General features: G+C 34.4%; 1 protein-coding gene across 3 annotated transcripts in view; it reads right to left on the bottom strand.

Annotated features, from left to right (window-relative positions):
- Window positions 1-1,480: 1,480 nt before the first annotated feature.
- The window catches only part of LOC136871866 (E3 ubiquitin-protein ligase RNF123), a 320,579-nt gene continuing 301,041 nt past the window's right edge, over window positions 1,481-21,018 (bottom strand). For all 3 annotated transcript variants that reach the window (XM_067145510.2, XM_067145511.2, XM_067145509.2), the window contains exon 21: window positions 1,481-7,405. In XM_067145510.2, the coding sequence (XP_067001611.2) occupies window positions 7,279-7,405 (127 nt within the window). In that variant the 3' untranslated portion in view covers window positions 1,481-7,278. The remainder of the gene's footprint in view (window positions 7,406-21,018) is intronic.

Consider the following 21,018-nt stretch of genomic DNA (forward strand, 5'->3'; position numbering starts at 1 on the left):
AAAGACTGATTATTCTATTATCTCATTACTAGGATATACAGCATGTATCCACTGGTACTGAAAAATAAGGTTTATACCCTTCAATATTGTTAGTGTACTATGATCACAGTTGTAGTTACCTTACCACTTAGATTCGCTTTTTAGTTGTGAAAAATAGATGGAAAAGGGAAGAGAATCTACACAAAGATGATTTACAATGGAAGTGGCAAGAGGACGAACCACAATCTGACTACTCCAATAAATTCAGACTCCACTTGTGATTCATCTGATGGCCTCAGTAACTTAAAATCTGACGAAGACTCAGTAAGTAAAAATATTGGTGATGGCTAAGATGATAATGGGAATCCAGATTTATTTATTTATTTATTTATTTATTTATTTATTTATGCTGTTTATGCCCACATTGGAGCACCAAAATCACCTTACACAATAAAATAAAGTAAAATAAAGTAAGTACATAAAAAAGTTCATTTTTTAAAACTTGATAATTTCTTCTTTTCCCAAAACTTCATCATTCTAGATGATCTTGCAGTCCGTTCTTCTGCTGATATAACATACTGCTTACATTTTGATGTTTTAAGTGATAGTTTTCTATATTTATTTATTTATTTATTTATTAAGTACTGGGAGTATCCAAGGGCATGTTCAACTCGCCTAGTGGTGCAGGTCTTTGTATTTGACAGTCACGGGCAAGGGAATCGAGTAACGCCAGCTTTGAAAACTTGGGAGGTTAGTCCTGAATCTGAAGAAGTTAGTTCTATCATCATAAAGTGGTCTGTGCCTAATACCTCACTCATGGCGAGATTCAGTGAGCCAGAAGATCGAGTAGCAGCAGTTCTTGGCAAACTTGACTGATCATCCAGGGCATTACACTGTTTCTTACCATTATTCCATTGCAGTTTGATGGTGTTCATTAGCTAGTGTAGAAATAAGTGATAGAGAATGAAGACAAAGTATATAAAAAGTGGAAAACCAAATGTCATTGATAACATGGACACACTGGTAATAATGATGCACTTGTAATGAGTTCCAGGGAAGTCTTGAGCCTCTCGTACTTCAGGTTCCATCACCTCCCTAGATGGGATATTAGACTATCAAGATAACGTAGTCACATGAACAGATTTCAGTTGCTATTTTCTAAACTTTATTTCAATGAGCCTGAATAATCTTCTGGAGCTTCCTCAACAAACTATGCAGACAAATTACCTTCCTGACTAAAAGTCATTTTTCTAAAGGTTAGACAAGAGGGCCCATTTCAATGTGTCCTATAACTAAATTAAAGAGATGATCTAATCTAAAACAATTTTTAATATTTTCCCTCATTTCAATTCTTCATTTTTTGCACAAATAAGAATAAAAAACTTGAAAGATATAAATTTCCACTGATGGATGTTGCTATTCATCTCATATGCTGTGTTGATACTGAATAATTATAAAGTTTTCTTTTCCTCATTTTTATCTATGTTAAAAATAAATAATGTAACATATATAACTTATTTTTTATTTTATATCAATGAGAGAATTATTTAAACCTTATAATGTGTATCAATCAAAGAATCGAAGTATTGGGAATTCTAGCACAGATATGAATGAAAAATACATAGGAATACAGAACCAAAATTATTGTTGAGATTTATTACATCACTGTAATTAATTGTTAGTGTTTTACACATGTGTCTGGATATGTTCAATATGATGCAATTCGTGTTGTGATTGAGCTTCTGCAACACGAAATACACTGTAGAGCAAATGCCACAGAACAAGATGGACGGACTTCCATGAAATTTCAAGGATGTCTCTGAAAAACTCAGAATGTTGACTGTGGCGAAGGAAGAGGATGGAGGAGGGTTAGAGAGGAATTACAAATAATACCATATTAACTTTAATCACATGGTTGGCTGAGGCATACCAAGGTTGTCTAGGAACTTTGAACAGATTGAAGTACCTGGTTTCAGACACACTTACATTATTATGGATATGTTCTGTTTATGGATCCAAGAACCATTCATCTAGACTGGCAAAATTTCGTACTTAATGACAAGAAAAACCCTTTGTGAAATTGAGAAAATGTTGTTACTATATCAGACTTTATATGAACTCAATACTGTCCAATATAAATTTAAAGCTTACATTTTTAGCATTGACTGTAACTTCATTCTCTAACAATGAACTATAGATATATCTAGTTTTAATCTTGACATATTAAAGAAACAAAATATTATATGAAGTTAACGCCATAAGAAGCTTTAAAGTACTGTAAATAATATTGTTCTATATTACACAAAACAGAAGCAAATATCAGATGGAAATGTCCAGGAAGTTAATAAATCCACATACTGTACAAACTACTTATACATATACAAGATTTTATATTTCACAACTGCTAAATGAGCTATGTATGAAATTAATATTCTAATCAGTTTGGGCAGAATTTTTCTCTATAGAGATATTTTTACAAAACTAAATGAAAAACTATTGCAATGTAAAAATATTTTGTGTCTGTAACCTTCTCCTATAAATGTCCTCCAGCTCCTAGCCACTGTTATGGAGGGGGAAAAAAGATTCATCCCTTGCTTCATAGATACTGTTAGGCAGAACTAAGACATCTAAGAGATAAAGGGGAAAGAAAGTTACTCGCCACCCCAACTAAAAATTTAACTTAGTATGCTTCTTTGTCATGCTTTTACTTCACTGAAATGGTCAAGTTCTATTTTGAGATAGATCAATCAGCTCCATCTCCATAAATTATAGTTTTACAAACGTTCACTTAATGAAAACTAGGTTTTCTTCACTCTATGCCCAATGGCATGATTAGCAACAATAGCTAATCTAATATGCAATAGGTTCTAGCTTTCCAGCGTCACCATATACTTTAAGGAACATCTTCTACTTAAAACTTCACTTCTTGAGACAGAATCAGGACCCAAATATTTAAAATTAACTACTTACTTATTATAATAACCTATGAGCAAAAGAGAAATCAATCTGAAAAGTCCATATATACATACAGTGTGTTACTTATCTCATAAGGACTGCAGTTCCTAAGATATGCATACATACATGCACACACACAAACAGCAGTTACATATTAATTACAAAGACATAGACATAATTAAGGAAAGAAAAGTACTTCTATATACATGTATATATAAAATTTTAAAATCACTTGAGAAATGTTAATGGCTCAACTTATAGCACCAAAAAAGTTTCCACAATGAGAGCTTTGCAAATCAATGTTCAATATCAAGCTGAGAAAATGTTTGAGTGCAAGTTCACTAGAAACAAGATGTGTATTGTCTTCCTGATGCACAAGCACCATTTAGAGTAAAAAACTATTTTGAAGAAATTAAAATGGTTATGGGAAACTTTCAACACAACTACAAACATATGTTGACAAATTGCTAGCATTGGTCTTCAAAAGGGGTTAGAACAAGGGTTTGAAAAGCTCATCCTATTAGGTTCAAATCTTTTCTGTATTTTGTAAATAAAGTTTTGTTGTTTAATACTGTTAACATAAAAAAAATTACATTTCCATAAATACTGCCAACATTTCTGTTTAAATTCTGACATTTCATTATAACGAGATTTATTACATTAATTCAAACCTATTGTGTTCACCATCACTCCATAACAGCTACCATCAGCACATCTGATTACATTGGTGAGTATGGATATGTGCAAGAACAGCTTACCACATGACATACAATGTTTATTTTTCTTGTGAAACCTAAGTATATGGACAAGAAAGCCAAAACATATATCTCCTCGCTTTCAACATACTTCCTCTACAAAAATTCTCAAACTGACCTTGAACAGTGAATTAAGAAGCTCTCTCTCTCTGTCTGTACTCATCCTTCTTCTCCTTAACTAATGGCAATGACTAAGTACAAAATATTTTAGGTTCACGAGACATTTTTGCGTGTACAACAGACTGCAAGATAAGTTTCTACCATACATTCCATCAGACTTTCTTTCAAATGTATCACAGAACATAATAATATCATATTTACCCAGACAAAAAATATTTTAAGGCAAGTGCCAAATACTGTTCATCATTCTATACAAAATCAAGCTAATGCAGAGACAATTAACATACCACAGCATGGTGCACTGGTTTAATATTTTTAGAAATTCTCACAACTAATTTTTTTGTGCATATATACTAGCACAGAAGTGTAATATATCTATCTATCACTACTCAAAAAAGAGTTTCAGTTACCGTATCCTTTAGGAGAGAAATGATTATTTTTAGTTCTATGGAAAAACTGAGGGATAAATCATACTTACCACAAACAAAAATACATGACAGACTGAATGACATAATATTTTCCCATGTTGACTTATTACAAATATTCATCAAAAAGAATAAAGGCAATAATGTCAAGTTGGAAAAGGAGAAATGGACAGTTATTCACAAAAGCAAGGAAATAACATACCTTACAACATCAAAGTATGTTGTCTTCATACCTGTGAGCAGAAGAAGAGTTTCATAAGAAGTGGAGCCACAGCACAAAGTTATATGAATTCCAGCAGGTACAGATGGAGGGTAAATAGTAGAGAAAGAAGATGGAAGAGAATAAAGAAGTTTAACCTATATGAAGTTATCTGATATCAAGCTTGGGTGCATTTTTGTGCTTATGTCTGATTTGCACCATAATTAACATTTTTCAGTGAGTAAGAAAAGGTGCAGGAGAATTTAGTTTATTGATGCCTTTCTCCACTCATGATAACTTCCACAATACAACCTATCAATTAGTGCCATCAAGGGACTAATTTGTTTCCAATCTACTACTAGATTTGCAGAACAATTCATTCTTGAGCCCAGAGTACATCAGTGTTGAACATTGTATACCTTCACTTAGATCAACCCTTTCTACTTTTTTAACCTCTCTCTACTTTGTTAAATAGCCCTACTTATGTATGAATAATGAAAAACATATTATATTCCTTCATTTCATACCAACCAGATTTTCCTTCTGCTCACAATGATGAAGATTGTTGAAATATTTGTTAATTTATCTATGTTCTTGTCTCAGTAAGTAGCCATTACTTTCTCCTTTTCTAGCCTAATAATGCTACCTTACCATACAATCATACAGCACAAGCTGACTATTTAACAACTAATATTTTGAAGTCAGCCTTTTATAGCAAAAAACATAGCCAATAATTTCATATGGCCACTGAAATTTCAAAGATAAACTTTTGTAAAGTTTTACAAACCTTCACTTAATGAAAACTATGTTTTCTGTGATCAATAGTTATCAGTAGAAGTAGCATTCAGTCTGACATAATTAAAAGCTGTCACGGTGGAGAATCTGTTGGTAATAGGATTAACATGAATAAAAGAAGAGGATATTAGTTTGTGTTTAACATTAAGGAAGGCGAGTATGAAGGAGAGATTGCCCAAATGATGTACTTGATACTGAGATGGAGATACCGTAAGTGATCATAATTTCAGGACTGACAAAAGTTAATACTCAAAAACATCCAACAAATCATATATTTAGTAGATGTAAAGGTCAATAACAGTTCCTCTCAATTAGCGCAAGAGATGATAATATCTATACGCACCAGAAGCATTCTAATAGTTTTGGTGGGTGGGAGAGTGGCTTAATCATTCAGTTTCAGTACTCAAAGTTTTAGTTCAATATAAAGTACTGATTAGCACTTTTATAAGATACACTGAAAGAAAATAAACTGGCTAGCTTATGGTAAGAAAATACACATACAAATAAAATAATTGATTTCTAACATGCCAGCAATCCAAAGATTCATTCCAATATAAACATGGTGTTATAATATACAACTGAATTCCTTACTGGAAAGAACTCTGTATTAAAAGTGAAAAAAGAAAAACAATCAAACCCAGGTAAAAAAGTATATGAACTAAAGTAAGGGCTGATGAATGTGGGGTTGGGGGAGGGTGGAAGAATAGTGTATATGCAAATGATGTGATTTCAAATGTATAAAATATAAGAATTTTTGCAGAAATTTAAATATCCTTTAAAAAGCTAATATCTACAAAGCAGCCCTAGGAACCTGAATGACTAAAATGGTGTTTATCTGATGAACTAACACTAGAATAGCAAAGAAAGAACATGCTTTGATAAAAGATGAATTAACATTTTAAAGCCAGAGCAAAGAAGGAGCATTTCAGGGACATTAATACTCAATGGTAGAGGGATGCTTGGAGAAAGTATGAAGAGGTAAGTACCTTCTATCCATCTGTTTTTCCTCACATATACTCATCCTCTGACTCTTCAAGATGAATTAATTTTATTTATTTTATTATGAACCAAATTTGAGAAAAATTATGTAACACTCAGTGATCACTGTGTAACCTAGGAAATAAAGAAAAACTAAAGATGCAGTACTTTTGTCCTGAGATGTGTGAATGTTACAAAATCCTTCAGGTTAACAAAGAATACAATGAAAAGAAAATCTATAACAAAAGAAAGTAACGAATTCACATAATCACAAAACCAGACTGAAAATATTATGCAACAACTCTTGAATAGGTATCATCTGCACCTTAAAACAACACTAAATTTCAGTCTTTGTTATGACTTTTACAACTTCCTTGTAATTGCTCCAACCTCTATAATTAAAACTGTTCAAATTATCTTACATAATAAAAACCTAAACAACTAATTTATAAGAACCACACCTAACATTATGTACAAATGATGTACATGTGCACTAGAAGTACTGTCTTTGGGCAGCTTTCAGATAGTCACAACCAACGGCGAAGAGAATGACTGATCAAAATTATTGGAGAATCCAACAAAAGACCAATAAAATCAAGCAATTTAAGCAATATTCACATTATGAAATAAACCAACATAAAAAGCAATGATTTACTCACGAAATGCAATAAAAATATTTCCATCATCAATATAAACCCCTAGTATATTGTAATAGGAGGGGATGGCTTTTTGTGGAGTAATTTATACAGAAGAGTCAACTTTTAATGGGCTATTGTCATTCAGATAAAAGTACAAAAAATTCATTATTATTCTCAATCAAATGTACAAAAAGTTAATTATTATTCTCAATCCTTTTCGCAGTAAAGCCCATTACTCTACTACAATATTTCATTTTTAACCAACGTATATGTAACAGTAACTTTCATTTGACTTATTTGACCATCACATCATTTATTTAACTAAAAGAAAAAAAGAAAAACAACCAAAATTATCAAAATAAACATCATATACATAAACTGTTGCGAGGTTCTATAGAAATAAATAAAAGAAACAATCCTGCATAACTGAAATTTTAATTAGTTGGTTTCTCTGGCATCAGCTCATGCAGCACCTGGCCATCCATTCCCACCACATTCTGAATTGGTGTCTTGCAAAAGAAACAGTCTCGAGAATTCATTAAGTGATGAGCAATGCATGCTCTGAAACAAAACAAACAAAATAGCTCAGAGATTTGAGTGAAATTCACAGTAATTCATACTGCACTCAGTATTTCACTGGAATTACCACCCTAGATACAAAACATACTAACCAAATGAGTAAGAAAAAATCATTACAGTGAATTAATCATCCTCACTTCTGCTTTTCATGGTACATGGAGCAATTTCACCTGTTTTCTCAGTGACTATCCTCAGCAGCAGACTTCCAGGATGTGTCCATAACCAACAACACCGTAAGAGAGTTAGTTCTGTGTGATTCAGTCTTTTAGTACATGTTTTTTAATTGTATCAGTTCATAGAAAATGCAAGTGGTCTACGATATACTGTGTGTGTGTATAGTGCATATTATTCAACAGCAGTGGTTTTTCAACTGGTGATACATGTACCCATGAGAATACCCACTGGGTCATTCAGGGGCACACAGAGAATAATCACTAATGGCAACAAAAGACAAAGACCCTTCATTGAAGAATCCTTCAAAATTCTGATTTAAAAAGAAAAATCTTACTACGTACTAACTTCTGGATAGATGTCAGTGAGGAATACCACCAGCTCAGTGAGAAGGCAGTCATGTACCTCTTGACATTTCCCAGTAGCGTAATGAACTAGAGGAGAGTTTTGAACACGGGTACACAACTGTGAAAAGATTAGGTTGTCTAGGGAGCGGTGATAAGGGTACAGAGATCTGGAAGTCAAGTAGGGATAACATAAAAATGTTGGTGTTGAACTGTAGAAATATTGTAAAGAAAGGAATATAATTAAGTAATTTAATAGATATATATTTACCAGATATTGTAATATGAGTTGAATCATGGCTGAGAAATGATATAATGGATGCAGAAATTTTCTCACAGAACTGGACTGTGTATCGTACGGATAGGATAGGAATGGTGGGAGGAGGAGTACTCATTCTGGTGAAAGAAGAATTTGTAAGCTACGAAAAGTTAAAGATGAGAAACATGAAATTCTAGGTGTAAGGCTCATTTCTAAAGATAATAGGCAACTTGATGTCTTTGGAGTGTACTGACCGGTAAAGGGTAGCGCTGACACGGATTCAGAATTATTTGATAAGAAAATCAGCTATGTGCGACACGACACGGAAAGGAATGTGATTGTAGCAGGAGATATGAATTTACCAAATGTCAATTGGGAAGGAAATGCGAACGACAGGAAGCATGACCAACAAATGGCAAATTAGCTACTATGGGAAGGACAGCTGATTCAGAAAGTGACGGAACCAACTAGAGGGAAAAATATCCTGGACGTGGTGCTGATAAAACCAGATGAGTTCTATAGAGAAACCGAAGTAATAGATGGTATTAGTGATCATGAAGCTGTTTTTGTCGTAGTTAAAAATAAATGTGATAGAAAGGAAGGTTTCAAAAGTGGACTATTAGGCAGTACCATATGGCTGATAAATAAGGGCCTCATTTTTTGGTGAAATAAAACTCTTGATGTCGATGTTAAAACTAACACTATTTCGGTAGGTATTTCGTGAAATAAATTGTCATACTGATTGATGTTTCTTGTAAAACATTCCTTACTGTATGGGGAAAATCTAACTAATTTTGTGATTATGGGTTTTGAAGTGAACACCTCTAATGTATTAAATTGTTACCAAATCTACAAAATGTTATAGAAATAAATACCGGTAACTCTATATAAATCACTGAAACCTTGAAATGAAGTTAGGAATTTATACATAGCCTACACGTTTTTGCCGGTCCCTTGGTGTAGGGGTAGCGTGTCTGCCTCTCGCCAGGAGGCCCCGGGTTTGATTCCCGGCCAGATCAGGGATTTTTCTCTAGATCTGAGGGCTGGTTCGAGGTCCACTCAGCCTACCTGATTAGAATTGAGGAGCTATCTGACAGTGAGATGGCGGCCTCGGTCTCGAAAAAGGCCGAGAGGAGTCGTCGTGCTGACCACACGACCCCTCGTAATGTGCAGGTCTTCAGGCTGAGCAGCGGTCACTGGGCAGTCCAAGGCCCTTTCAGAACGTTAAGTGCCGTGGGGTTTGCTTTGGTTCTACACGTTTTTACATTTTGAATGACTTGTCTCCAAAGTAAAAACTACGCATGGTTTCAACATTATCAGGATTCAGAGTTGTGCGACAGACAGAAAGTATATTTTTGTAAACAAAGCAGCCCCTTTCAATGACCACATTAGACATCGGAAACCATAATGCTTGCGAACACTTGGTGCAAATGTACTGTGATCTTCTATCGAACCTCCTAAAACTTCACTAACAACGTGCTTTCACTGCATTTTGCAAAGCCATATAACTCTGAAAGATATGCTGGTGCTGCCCGGCCGGGGATGAGCCCAAGTTGGTACGTTCAATCCTGGCTCAGTCCGGCGCTCAAATACGTCAGCCCCGTCAGGCGCGTAAAGAACTCCTGTGGGACAACATTCCGACATCACGGCGTCTCCGAAAACCACAAAAGTAGTGAAAACAATAACATTATTACAACTCAACCAGGCGGTTTATATTTTCTCTCTTTTTTTTTTTGCTATTTGCTTTATGTCGCACCGACACAGGTATGTCTCTAAGTTTTACAATATTTAAAATTCTTCCACCGTTTTGATACTTTTTTTGCCTTTTGGCAAAAATTTTTATTTGTCAACAGTACATGTTTCGTTCCTTATTTAGGAACATCCTCAGCTGTTATTGTAGCTTAGGTGAATTGCTAAGATTTAAAACACGTTAATTTGCAGGTTCAGTACATTGATTCATTTAAAAACTACTAAAAATACCAATTAAATTAAATGATATTAAAAACAATGTAGGGGTTAGTGTGTTAATGATGTGAGAGTGGATGATTACATAGTTGGTCAGCTTAAAAACTATGTCTATTCATTTGAATAGTTGTTAAAAATTTCATTTTGTTACAATGAAAAGTCTGTTTGCGGTTAAAAGTTTTAAAAAATGTTTGACTTCGTAACACTGTTCAAATTATTGAATTTTTTATATTCTGTTCCTTCCAGGTAAGTTGTTATATATTATGAGTTTGCTTATGGTGCCTTTGATTGAGTCTAATGTGGAACTTTGAAGCTGATTGCTGAACAATATTTGTGAAGGGAGCTTCGTTTCAATTTCTGAAATGAAATAAAATAAGGAAATGGAAATTTGTTTAAAAAACATGTGTCTTTACATGATAACTAAATGTATAAAAAAGTTCTTTACCTTGCCATGTTAGACTCCAATTCTACTGTGACCTTGGAGGGACGTTTGTTGCTGCTTTGCGTCTTGTATAGTAATGGTGTGTGCGTTCCGTTGTATGCTCCTCCTTACGGGGAGGCAAGGTTGTGGAGAGGGGAGGGGGAGTGTCGGTTACTGTCACGGCATCAACTTTAGAGGGGCTAGGGAGAGGGGATGTACAAAATGGCGGAGGTTCGTTCTTATTTATCCTTTTACTGTTTGTATTGCGTCTTTTGCCTAAAATTTCAAGACTTGATAGTGTTCCTTCAAATATAGGATTTCTAATGTCAATAGTTTCATTTAGGTTATTGTCCTGATTGCTTTTTGTTCTAAATAAATGTATAGATTTTATAATGTGTTAAGGAGAGCTTCTTTGTTTATTTTATGCAATATAGTTAAATCCTGCTCTATGGTTGTGAATTGATGTCCGGTTGAACTCATGTGTTGACCCATCGCGGAAATTTTTTTATGTCTTTCAGGGTTGACATGCTCCTGGTATCTTACAGTAAAACTGCACCCTGTTTGTCCGACAGAACTTTTTTTGCAGTGGTGACACTTCAATTTATAAACTCCTGATTCAGAATGTTTGTTTTTTCCTAGGGAATTAACACTATTGTAATTAAATAATTTATGCTTTGTGTTATTGCTGATTGAATATGCGATCTTATAATTATATTTTCTAAATAAATTGGTTACTGTGTATAAATTAAGGTTATTAAATGTGAACTTGGCGTATTTGTCTTTCTTTTTTGTTTCGGGTTTTAGGTTAGTTTGTAATTTCTGTTTGAATTTACCGATTATTTTGTTTATTATTTTTGGTTCAAAACCATTGTATTGGGCTTGTTTGCGAATAAAGCGTAGTTCTTTTTCTCTTTCTGTGTGTGTAAGGGGTATATTAAACCCTCTATATATGTAACTGTAATAAGCTGACCTTTTTTGCGATCCTGGGTGCAATGAGTAGTTCTTTATTGTAATGGGAGTAAAAGTGGGTTTCCTGTGTATCTTGAAGATAAACTCTTCCTTTTTCCGTGTTACATTTATGTCTAAAAAGTTAATGGAGCTTTCTTTTTCTTTCTCTAATGTAAACTTTATTCTGGAATCAAGTGTATTTAATTTGCTGAGGATATCGTCACTGTTATTCTCTCTTTGATCTATTACGGCATAAGTGTCGTCCACAAAGCGTATCCATAAATTGAGACCTTCTATTTGTCCTATTATTTTGGTATGTTCGAGGTAATCAAGATAAATATTGGCTAAAATGCCGGAAGCGGGAGCACCCATTGGGAGGCCTTCTTGTCTGTATATTTTTGTATTGAAAGTGAAGTAATTGTGTTTAGTAACGAATTTAAGTATATTAATGAAATCTTCTACTTCTGGTATGCCGAGTTGTTTATGTTCTATATGATTCTTCCTGATAATTTTTATTGTTTCGTCCACTGGAATATTTGTATACATGTCCTTGATATCAAAGGAACATGTGACTTGATGTGGTGTTTTCAATAAAAAAGTATTGAGACAAGAAGGCCTCCCAATGGGTGCTCCCGCTTCCGGCATCTTAGCCAATATTTATCTTGATTACCTCGAACATACCAAAATAATAGGACAAACAGAGGGTCTCAATTTATGGATACGCTTTGTGGACGACACTTATGCCGTAATAGATCAAAGAGAGAATAACAGTGACGATATCCTCAACAAATTAAATACACTTGATTCCAGAATAAAGTTTACATTAGAGAAAGAAAAAGAAAGCTCCATTAACTTTTTAGACATAAATGTAACACGGAAAAAGGAAGAGTTTATCTTCAAGATACACAGGAAACCCACTTTTACTCCCATTACAATAAAGAACTACTCATTGCACCCAGGATCGCAAAAAAGGTCAGCTTATTACAGTTACATATATAGAGGGTTTAATATACCCCTTACACACACAGAAAGAGAAAAAGAACTACGCTTTATTCGCAAACAAGCCCAATACAACGGTTTTGAACCAAAAATAATAAACAAAATAATCGGTAAATTCAAACAGAAATTACAAACTAACCTAAAACCCGAAACAAAAAAGAAAGACAAATACGCCAAGTTCACGTTTAATAACCTTAATTTATACACAGTAACCAATTTATTTAGAAAATATAATTATAAGATCGCATATTCAACCAGCAATAACACAAAGCATAAATTATTTAATTACAATAGTGTTAATTCCCTAGGAAAAAACAAACATTCTGAATCAGGAGTTTATAAATTGAAGTGTGACCAATGCAAAAAAAAGTTATGTCGGACAAACAGGGCGCAGTTTTACTGTAAGATACCAGGAGCATGTCAACGCTGAAAGACATAAAATAATTTCCGCGATGGGTCAACACACGAGTTCAACCGGACATCAATTTACAACCATAGAGCAGGATTTAACTATATTGCATAAAATAAACAAAGGAGCTCTCCTTAACACATTAGAAAATCTATACATTTATTTAGAACAAAAAAGCAAACCTAAATGAAACTTTTGACATTAGAAATCCTATATTTGAAGGAACACTATCAAGTCGTGAAATTTTAGGCAAAAGACGCAATACAAATAGTAAAAGGATAAATAAGAACGAACATCCGCCATTTTGTACATCCTCTCTCCCTAGCCCCTCTAAAGTTGATGCCGTGACAGTAACCGACACGCCCCCTCCCCTCTCCGCAACCTTGCGTCCCCGTAAGGAGGAGCATACAACGGAACGCACACACCATTACTATACAAGACGCAAAGCAGCAACAAACGTCCCTCCAGGGTCACAGTAGAATTGGAGTCTAACATAGCAAGGTGAAGAACTTTTTTATACATTTAGTTATCATGTAAAGACACATGTTTTTTAAACAAATTTCCATTTCCTTATTTTATTTCATTTCAGAAATTGAAACGAAGCTCCCTTCACAAATATTGTTCAGCAATCAGCTTCAAAGTTCCACATTAGACTCAATCAAAGGCACCATAAGCAAACTCATAATATATAACAACTTACCTGGAAGGAACAGAAGATAAAAAATTCAATAATTTGAACAGTGTTACGAAGTCAAACATTTTTTAAAACTTTTAACCGCAAACAGACTTTTCATTGTAACAAAATGAAATTTTTAACAACTATTCAAATGAATAGACATAGTTTTTAAGCTGACCAACTATGTAATCATCCACTCTCACATCATTAACACACTAACCCCTACATTGTTTTTAATATCATTTAATTTAATTGGTATTTTTAGTAGTTTTTAAATGAATCAATGTACCGTACCTGCAAATTAACGTGTTTTAAATCTTAGCAATTCACCTAAGCTACAATAACAGCTGAGGATGTTCCTAAATAAGGAACGAAACATGTACTGTTGACAAATAAAAATTTTTGCCAAAAGGCAAAAAAAGTATCAAAACGGTGGAAGAATTTTAAATATTGTAAAACTTAGCGATTAAATTTTGATACGGAAAATGAAGTTGATTACTTGCAAAACAGGTATGTCTTACGGCGACGATGGAATAAGAAAGGCCTAGGAATTGGAAGGAAGCAGTCCTGCCCTTAATTAAGGTTCAGCCCCGGCATTTGCCTGGTAGGAAAATGGGAAACCACAGAAAACCATCTTCAGGGCTGCCGACAGCGGGGCTCGAACCCACTATCTCCTGATTACTGGATACTGGCCGCACTTAAGCGACTGCAGCTATCAAGCTCAGTGCGATTTATTTACAATAGGCCTACTAATATCGTCATATTTTATAATAAAGTCGGTATTATTTATCTTTCCTTTTATATTCATCCATGTCCTCATGCCAGGATTATCCAATTTTTCTATAGAAATGCTGGCTTGCATGAATGCTTTTGTTGTGTCTATTACAAATTGCTCTCTATCACTTTTCAACTCCTTTGCGATGTGTAAAGTATCGCCGATTGTTATTTGGCGCGTAAAATCATGTTCATTTGCTTCATTCTTCTTCTTTTTATGTTTCTGATTCTCTACAGTATTTATCACACGTGTCTCTTCGTTTTCACGTAATGTGAACATTACAGTACTAACACATTAGAATCTTTCTTGCAGCATCAAATACATAGAACGCCTCACTGTTGTATTCCTCGGCCCTCAAAAAAACTGTTGTGACTTTAGTTTTCAGCATTTTTGTACTTAAATGCTGGACATTTGCTGATAATGGTTCATAAGTGGCGAACTCGCACTGCGAAAGAGTACAATGCGCACTACTGTATCTACAACCGATCTTGCTATGACCACAACGCCATTTGCAGTAATCGATAACAGATATCGGTTTTTAATGATTGCCTTAGAGATCGCGGAACTGAATACACATACTGCCGATACACAGGGCTCATCGCTTTGTGTGCGTCGCTATCAATCAACTGAGAAGGATACTAGAATAGTCACGTTCTCAGAAGCATTTAAACATTTATTGGAGATCTTTTCCGATACGATTTCGCATTTTTCGTACCAAGTGGGGTGTATTTTGTGATTATTTTCACGATTTGCGTAATAAGTCAGATTTTGTGATATTTCACGATTTCATTTCACTAAAATACGTTACGGTACGGTACCTACAAGGTCATATATAGGCTAGAAAGAAGATATGAAAAATTTCGTGCGTATTGCTATTACCAAAAAGTACGGCCCCTACTGATAAAGCAGGCATGAGGCAGTTTTAAAAAAGCAATTATGATCGGTGGAAAACAGTAAATAAGAATGTAAACAGACTCTGGGATGGGTTATAAGAAATTGTTGAGGAATGTGAAAACAGGTTTGTACCTTTAAAGGTATTAAGGAGAGGTAAAGACCCACCTTATTATAACAGAGAAATAAAGAGACTAAGAAGGAGGTGCACACTGGAAAGAAATAGAGTTAGAAATGGCTGTGGAAGTAAGGAGAAATTGAAGGAAATTACTAGGAAATTGAATCTAGCAAAGAAGGCAGCTAAGGATACCATGATGGCAAGCATAATTGGCAGTCATACAAATTTTAGTGAAAAATGGAAGGGTATGTATAGGTACTTTAAGGCAGAAGCAGGTTCCAAGAAGACATTCCAGGAATAATAATACAGAAAGAAGAATGGTGGTGTGAAGACGTATGTGGGTAGTGCTCCGATTAACACGTTGAGTGCCAGACCGAATTTCATAGGACTGCCGTCTAGTGCTGTGAGCTAATAACATCGAGTTACTCCCTGGTGCCAAAACATTCACAGGCTTAACCAAGCAAAGGATCGCTGAAATGAGGATGATTTATGATATAATACGTCAACTTATTATGTATATTAGGTAAAATATTGCGACCCCATATGGGGTCGTATTGGTCATTACGAATTGTACACGAACACGCGCCCCCATATGGGGTCGTACTTATACAGTAGTTACTGTCCCGACGCTCGGTCATACTTACCTATTCCTTTGCAGGGACGCGTTATGCGCTGTTGATTATGAGAGATGTGTTAGCTTGTTCATACTGGGGCCGTAAAAAAGTATGATCCCCGATTTTAGGTCAGGAAATGTTTGTAAATGGCGATCTTCCGATTTTCGGTTAGGAAATTTTCGTATAAAATGTTGTCATATAAAGTAGTGAAAATCGTGTAAATTTGGTTAATTAGGTTGTAACAGAATATTATTATAAGAAGAATTAGTAGTTACGGAATATTGAATAAGTATATAATTTTATTTGTATAACATTTAACTTGAGTGAGAGAACCCAGCAGCGATGATCGTGCAACATGGGAAACCAGTGACTATATCGTTGAAGACGGTCATAATTGTTGCAACAGCTGGCTTGGAAACCCGGAATACAGCGGCGATGTGTATGCTGAAGACTGTAATTTATCAATATGGATGAACATGCGAGATCGTTATTTGCTCTGTACCGAGTTCAAAATTAATGTAACTATATACTACGTTTGCATCATTGTCTGACTTGTTCGATATATCGTCCAGACTATTTACACTAAGTATTTTACTGCTAGATTTACTAGTAACGACTTCAAAAAAAAAGAAAAGGAAACTCGCAGCACTGCACAATTACATAAACAATCCATGCGCGAGATAGACAATGACTTTTTCACCCTACATAGCACTCGACGTACCCATATGGGGTCGCGCCAAAACAGGAATTGAAGAATGGAAGGTGCGACTATGCACGTACTTAAATAGACGACCAGCAGATGGCAGGAAGAGAACTTATACAGCTTCGAATCACATACTTACTGCGCACCCAAATGGGTTCGCACATTTCTCGATTTAGAACGAACGTACGACCCCATATGGGGAAGTGAAGTTCAAAAACTTGACTACTCTCACGTACCCATATGGGGTCGCTTGGCACTCAACGTGTTAAAGTGTATAATTTAGATGTAATATGTGCTGTTCATTAGCTGTAAATGGTGTCTTCTGCTGCTGTAAGTAGTACATAACAAATTAATATCATTAGCTCATGTGGTTAACTTCGATATAAAAGTTATGAGATCAAAATTCGCTTTGTGTAATGACAAACTAATATGTGGAGGTTATATGATCTCGATAATGGAAGACTGTCGACAGTGATTATTCTGCCAACTTACCTCATGCTACCACCTTTGAAACGTCATTTTTCTCTCGCAAGGTAGAGTTTAGGTCCGCTAGATGTCGGTGTATACTCCGTGTTACTAAATTTACTCTACATTGCATGTGACGTATTTCTTGCTGTTACAGCTTTGTTTTTCAACAAACATTTCAGTTAAATAATAAGAATGCACGTTAAGAATTACTTAGGAGTATCCCATAAAACTAAATTACAATGAGCGATTGCTATGTGTGTAATTTGAAACTCCCAAACAAATCAGATAAATCTGATAAATTACAGTGCTTTGAATGCAAAAGAACATCGCATGCTAAATGTGTAAGCTTGAAGAAAGGGGAAATTGAGCAACTTAGAGCAGTCGGTGGCCAGTGGAAGTGTTCAGAATGTTTTTCTACTAGAGATGAGAAAGCCAAAAATGAAGACACAGTGACGTTGAAGGAAGTGTTAACAATTCTGAAGGATGTTAGAAAGGAAATGGTGGATTTAAGGAAAGAAATTCAAATTAAAGACACGCAGAAAATTCAGGAAAGGGAAATGGGCAGATCTTTAGAACTATGTCATGAAAAGCTAGACAGTAACTCTGCTGTGATTGCTGAGCATGGGAGAAAATTTGACTCGTATCTACTCATGATCGAGTCGCTGAAAAATGGTTAAAAAAAAAGGATTGAAAACTTAAGCAAGAGGATTACTGACTGAACAATATTCCAGGGTGAACACCTTAGAAATCCATGGAGTTCCTCACCAACAGAACGAAAATGTGAGTGAAAAAGTGGTAGCTGTTGGTAGAGCACTCAATGTCAGTATTGAAGAAACTGACATTGATGCTTGCCATAGGCTCCCTAACAGCAACAGTCCGAACTCCCCCACCATAATTGTTCGATTCTGCCGTAGGTATTTCAAGGAAGAACTTCTCTGTCAAAGGAGAATAAAAAGGAACTTTTCTACACTGGATATTGGCCACACATTCAGTAATCCTATCTATATAAATGAGAGTCTTTGTCCTACTCTTAGGAAACTGTTTTTGAAAGCTAGGGAAGTTAAGATTTCCAAAAATGTGAAATAACTCTGGATCAGAAACGGAAAAATTTTTATGAGGAAAGAAGATGGCTCACAAATAATTAGAATTCAAGGTGAAAGTGATTTAAATAAGTTTAAATGTTAACTTCACTCTATGATATTTATTATCAGAATGTCAAAGGTCTCAGATCAAAGACAAACGTATTTTATAACAATGTTTTGTGTAATTCTTATGATCTTATTGTATTAACTAAAACATGGATCCATAATTCTATTTATGATTCCGAAGTGTTTGACGATAGGTATCATGTATATCGCCAGGACAGAAATATACAACTCACTAGTAAGAGCAGAGGTGGAGGGGTGTTGATTGGTGTAAAGATAGTATCATCACTGAAAGAATAAATCTAGTTGAAGGAAATGCTGATTCACTATGCATTTCATTCCTCAGTAACAATGTAAGGTACATTATTTGCGTAGCCTATTTTCCACCAAATTCAGATCTGACAGACTATAGTTTCTTCTTTGAAAGTCTAATTCAAATCAAAGGTATATTTACATCAAATATTATTATAATGGGTGACTTTAATTTACCTGAAATAACAGGTAGCAATTATGATATGAGTCAAGGTAGCAACAAGGTTAAAGAAGTCCTAAAGTATTTACACTTGTTTAATTTAAAATCAATTATGTACAAAATAAAAATGGAAGAACCCTTGACCTTGTGCTTTCAAATATAGATACAGTCGATCTGTACGAAGAATCAGAGATACTTATTCCCATTGATCAACACCATCCTCCTTTGTTAGCCTCTATCAAATATACAGAAAATAAAACAAGTAAAATTCACGGATGTGAAAATAGATTTAATTTTAAACGAACAGATTTTTTACACCTTTATGTTCTGCTTAGGGAAGAAAATTGGAATGATATTCTGAATTGTGATGATGTAAATCTAGCTGTAGATGTGTTTTATGATAAGTTGTATTCAATTTTTAGTAAATGCGTTCCAAAAACTAAGTCCTATAAACGGAGGTATCCAGTCTGGTTCAGTAAGGATTTGATACGTAAACTGAAGCTTAAAGAAAAATTAGGAAAATAAAAGGAAAAAATAATTTTAATTTGGTTATGTATAAAGAATTAAGAGCAAATATTAAGAAGGAAATTAATATTGCGTTCAAACAATACATTGAAAGTATTGAGTTAGAAATACCAACGAACATACATTCATTCTGGAATTTTATAAAAAAACAAAAGAAAAAACTGGAATAAAAGTACAGTGATGAAATTAGATGGTAAAGTATTCAATAGTAATGAAAGTATTGGGAATTGTTATGCAGAATATTTTTCTAAAGTGTACTCAGAAAATACTGCATCATACAATCCGCTCTGTTCAAATGGTAACTCAAACGTACAATTGGATTTGCTTCTCTTGGGTAGAATAACTATCTATGAGATCGAGAAAGCAATAACGAAACTCAAGCCAACGAAATCGTCAGGACCAGATGGTATTCCTCCGTTTATTTTCAAGGGATGCAAAGATCAATTACTGTATCCATTGGCAATACTGCTCAATATGATTGTTAGCTCTTTGATTTTTCCTGATGCTTGGAAATATTCGAAAATTACTCCTATTCCCAAAACTGGTGACCTTAGCTTAATCAGTAATTATAGATCAGTAACTATATTGTCAACTCCTGCAAAGCTATTTGAAAGTATTTTTTTTGAACGTATAATGAATCATGTAAAACCCATTATTTCTATTCGTCAGCATGGTTTCATGCCACTGCGTTCTACCACCACAAATTTAATCCAATTTTCAGAGTATATTTCAGAGCATTTGGATGAGAGAGGCCAAGTTGATGTTGTATTTACTGACTTTCAGAAAGCATTTGACAAAGTAGATCATGATATACTTTTAAAGAAAATTGACTCCTTGAATTTCTCTCAGGGCTTTTACTCCTTGATAAGGTCTTACCTAGTTAACAGAAAACAATATGTGTGTTATAAAGGATATTCATCTCACAACTTTATAGCCAATTCAGGTGTACCACAGGGCTCAAATCTAGGACCTTTACTGTTTCTAATTTATGTTAATGATGTTGTAGATGTCATGTCTAAGTCTGAAATATTACTCTTTGCCAATGATCTGAAGGTATTTTCTGCAATTAAATCCACTGATGACTGTAAGAATTTACAAAATGATCTAAATGCTATATCATTGTGGAGTAAAGAAAATAAATTACCATTCAATGTAAATAAATGTGTTAAAATGTCTTTCACAAGATGTCGCCAGCATATCGGGTATACTTACAACATCAACGGTTCCGTCTTGAAGGAAGTCAAACAAAAGATGGATTTAGGTATTCAGTTCAATATAGATTTGAAATTTGGAAGTCATATTGAATATATAGTTAATAAAGCCTATAGAAATTTGGGTTTCATATTTCGAAATTCCTTAAATTTTCAAACGTACAACGTTGTTTATTTTATACAACTCTTTAATAAGACCAAAACTAGAATATGGTTCTATTATCTGGAGTCCTTCAGACACTAAGTACATCAAATTAATTGATAAAGTACAAAAGCAAGTATGTGTACTGGAAACAGTCACATGAGTACCTGACATTTCTGTCCTACTCCACAATGTTATCACACTTTGGTGTTAAAACTTTGGAACAAAGACGTAAAAAGTCCATGATGTTATTTTTGTATAAAATATTGAATAGTAAAATTGATGATGAAGAGTTACTTAGAAAGATACCATTTTACGTTCCTCGGAAGTCTGGCAGGT

The sequence above is a fragment of the Anabrus simplex genome, chromosome 4 (assembly GCF_040414725.1).
Source record: "Anabrus simplex isolate iqAnaSimp1 chromosome 4, ASM4041472v1, whole genome shotgun sequence".
Classification (NCBI taxonomy): domain Eukaryota; kingdom Metazoa; phylum Arthropoda; class Insecta; order Orthoptera; family Tettigoniidae; genus Anabrus; species Anabrus simplex.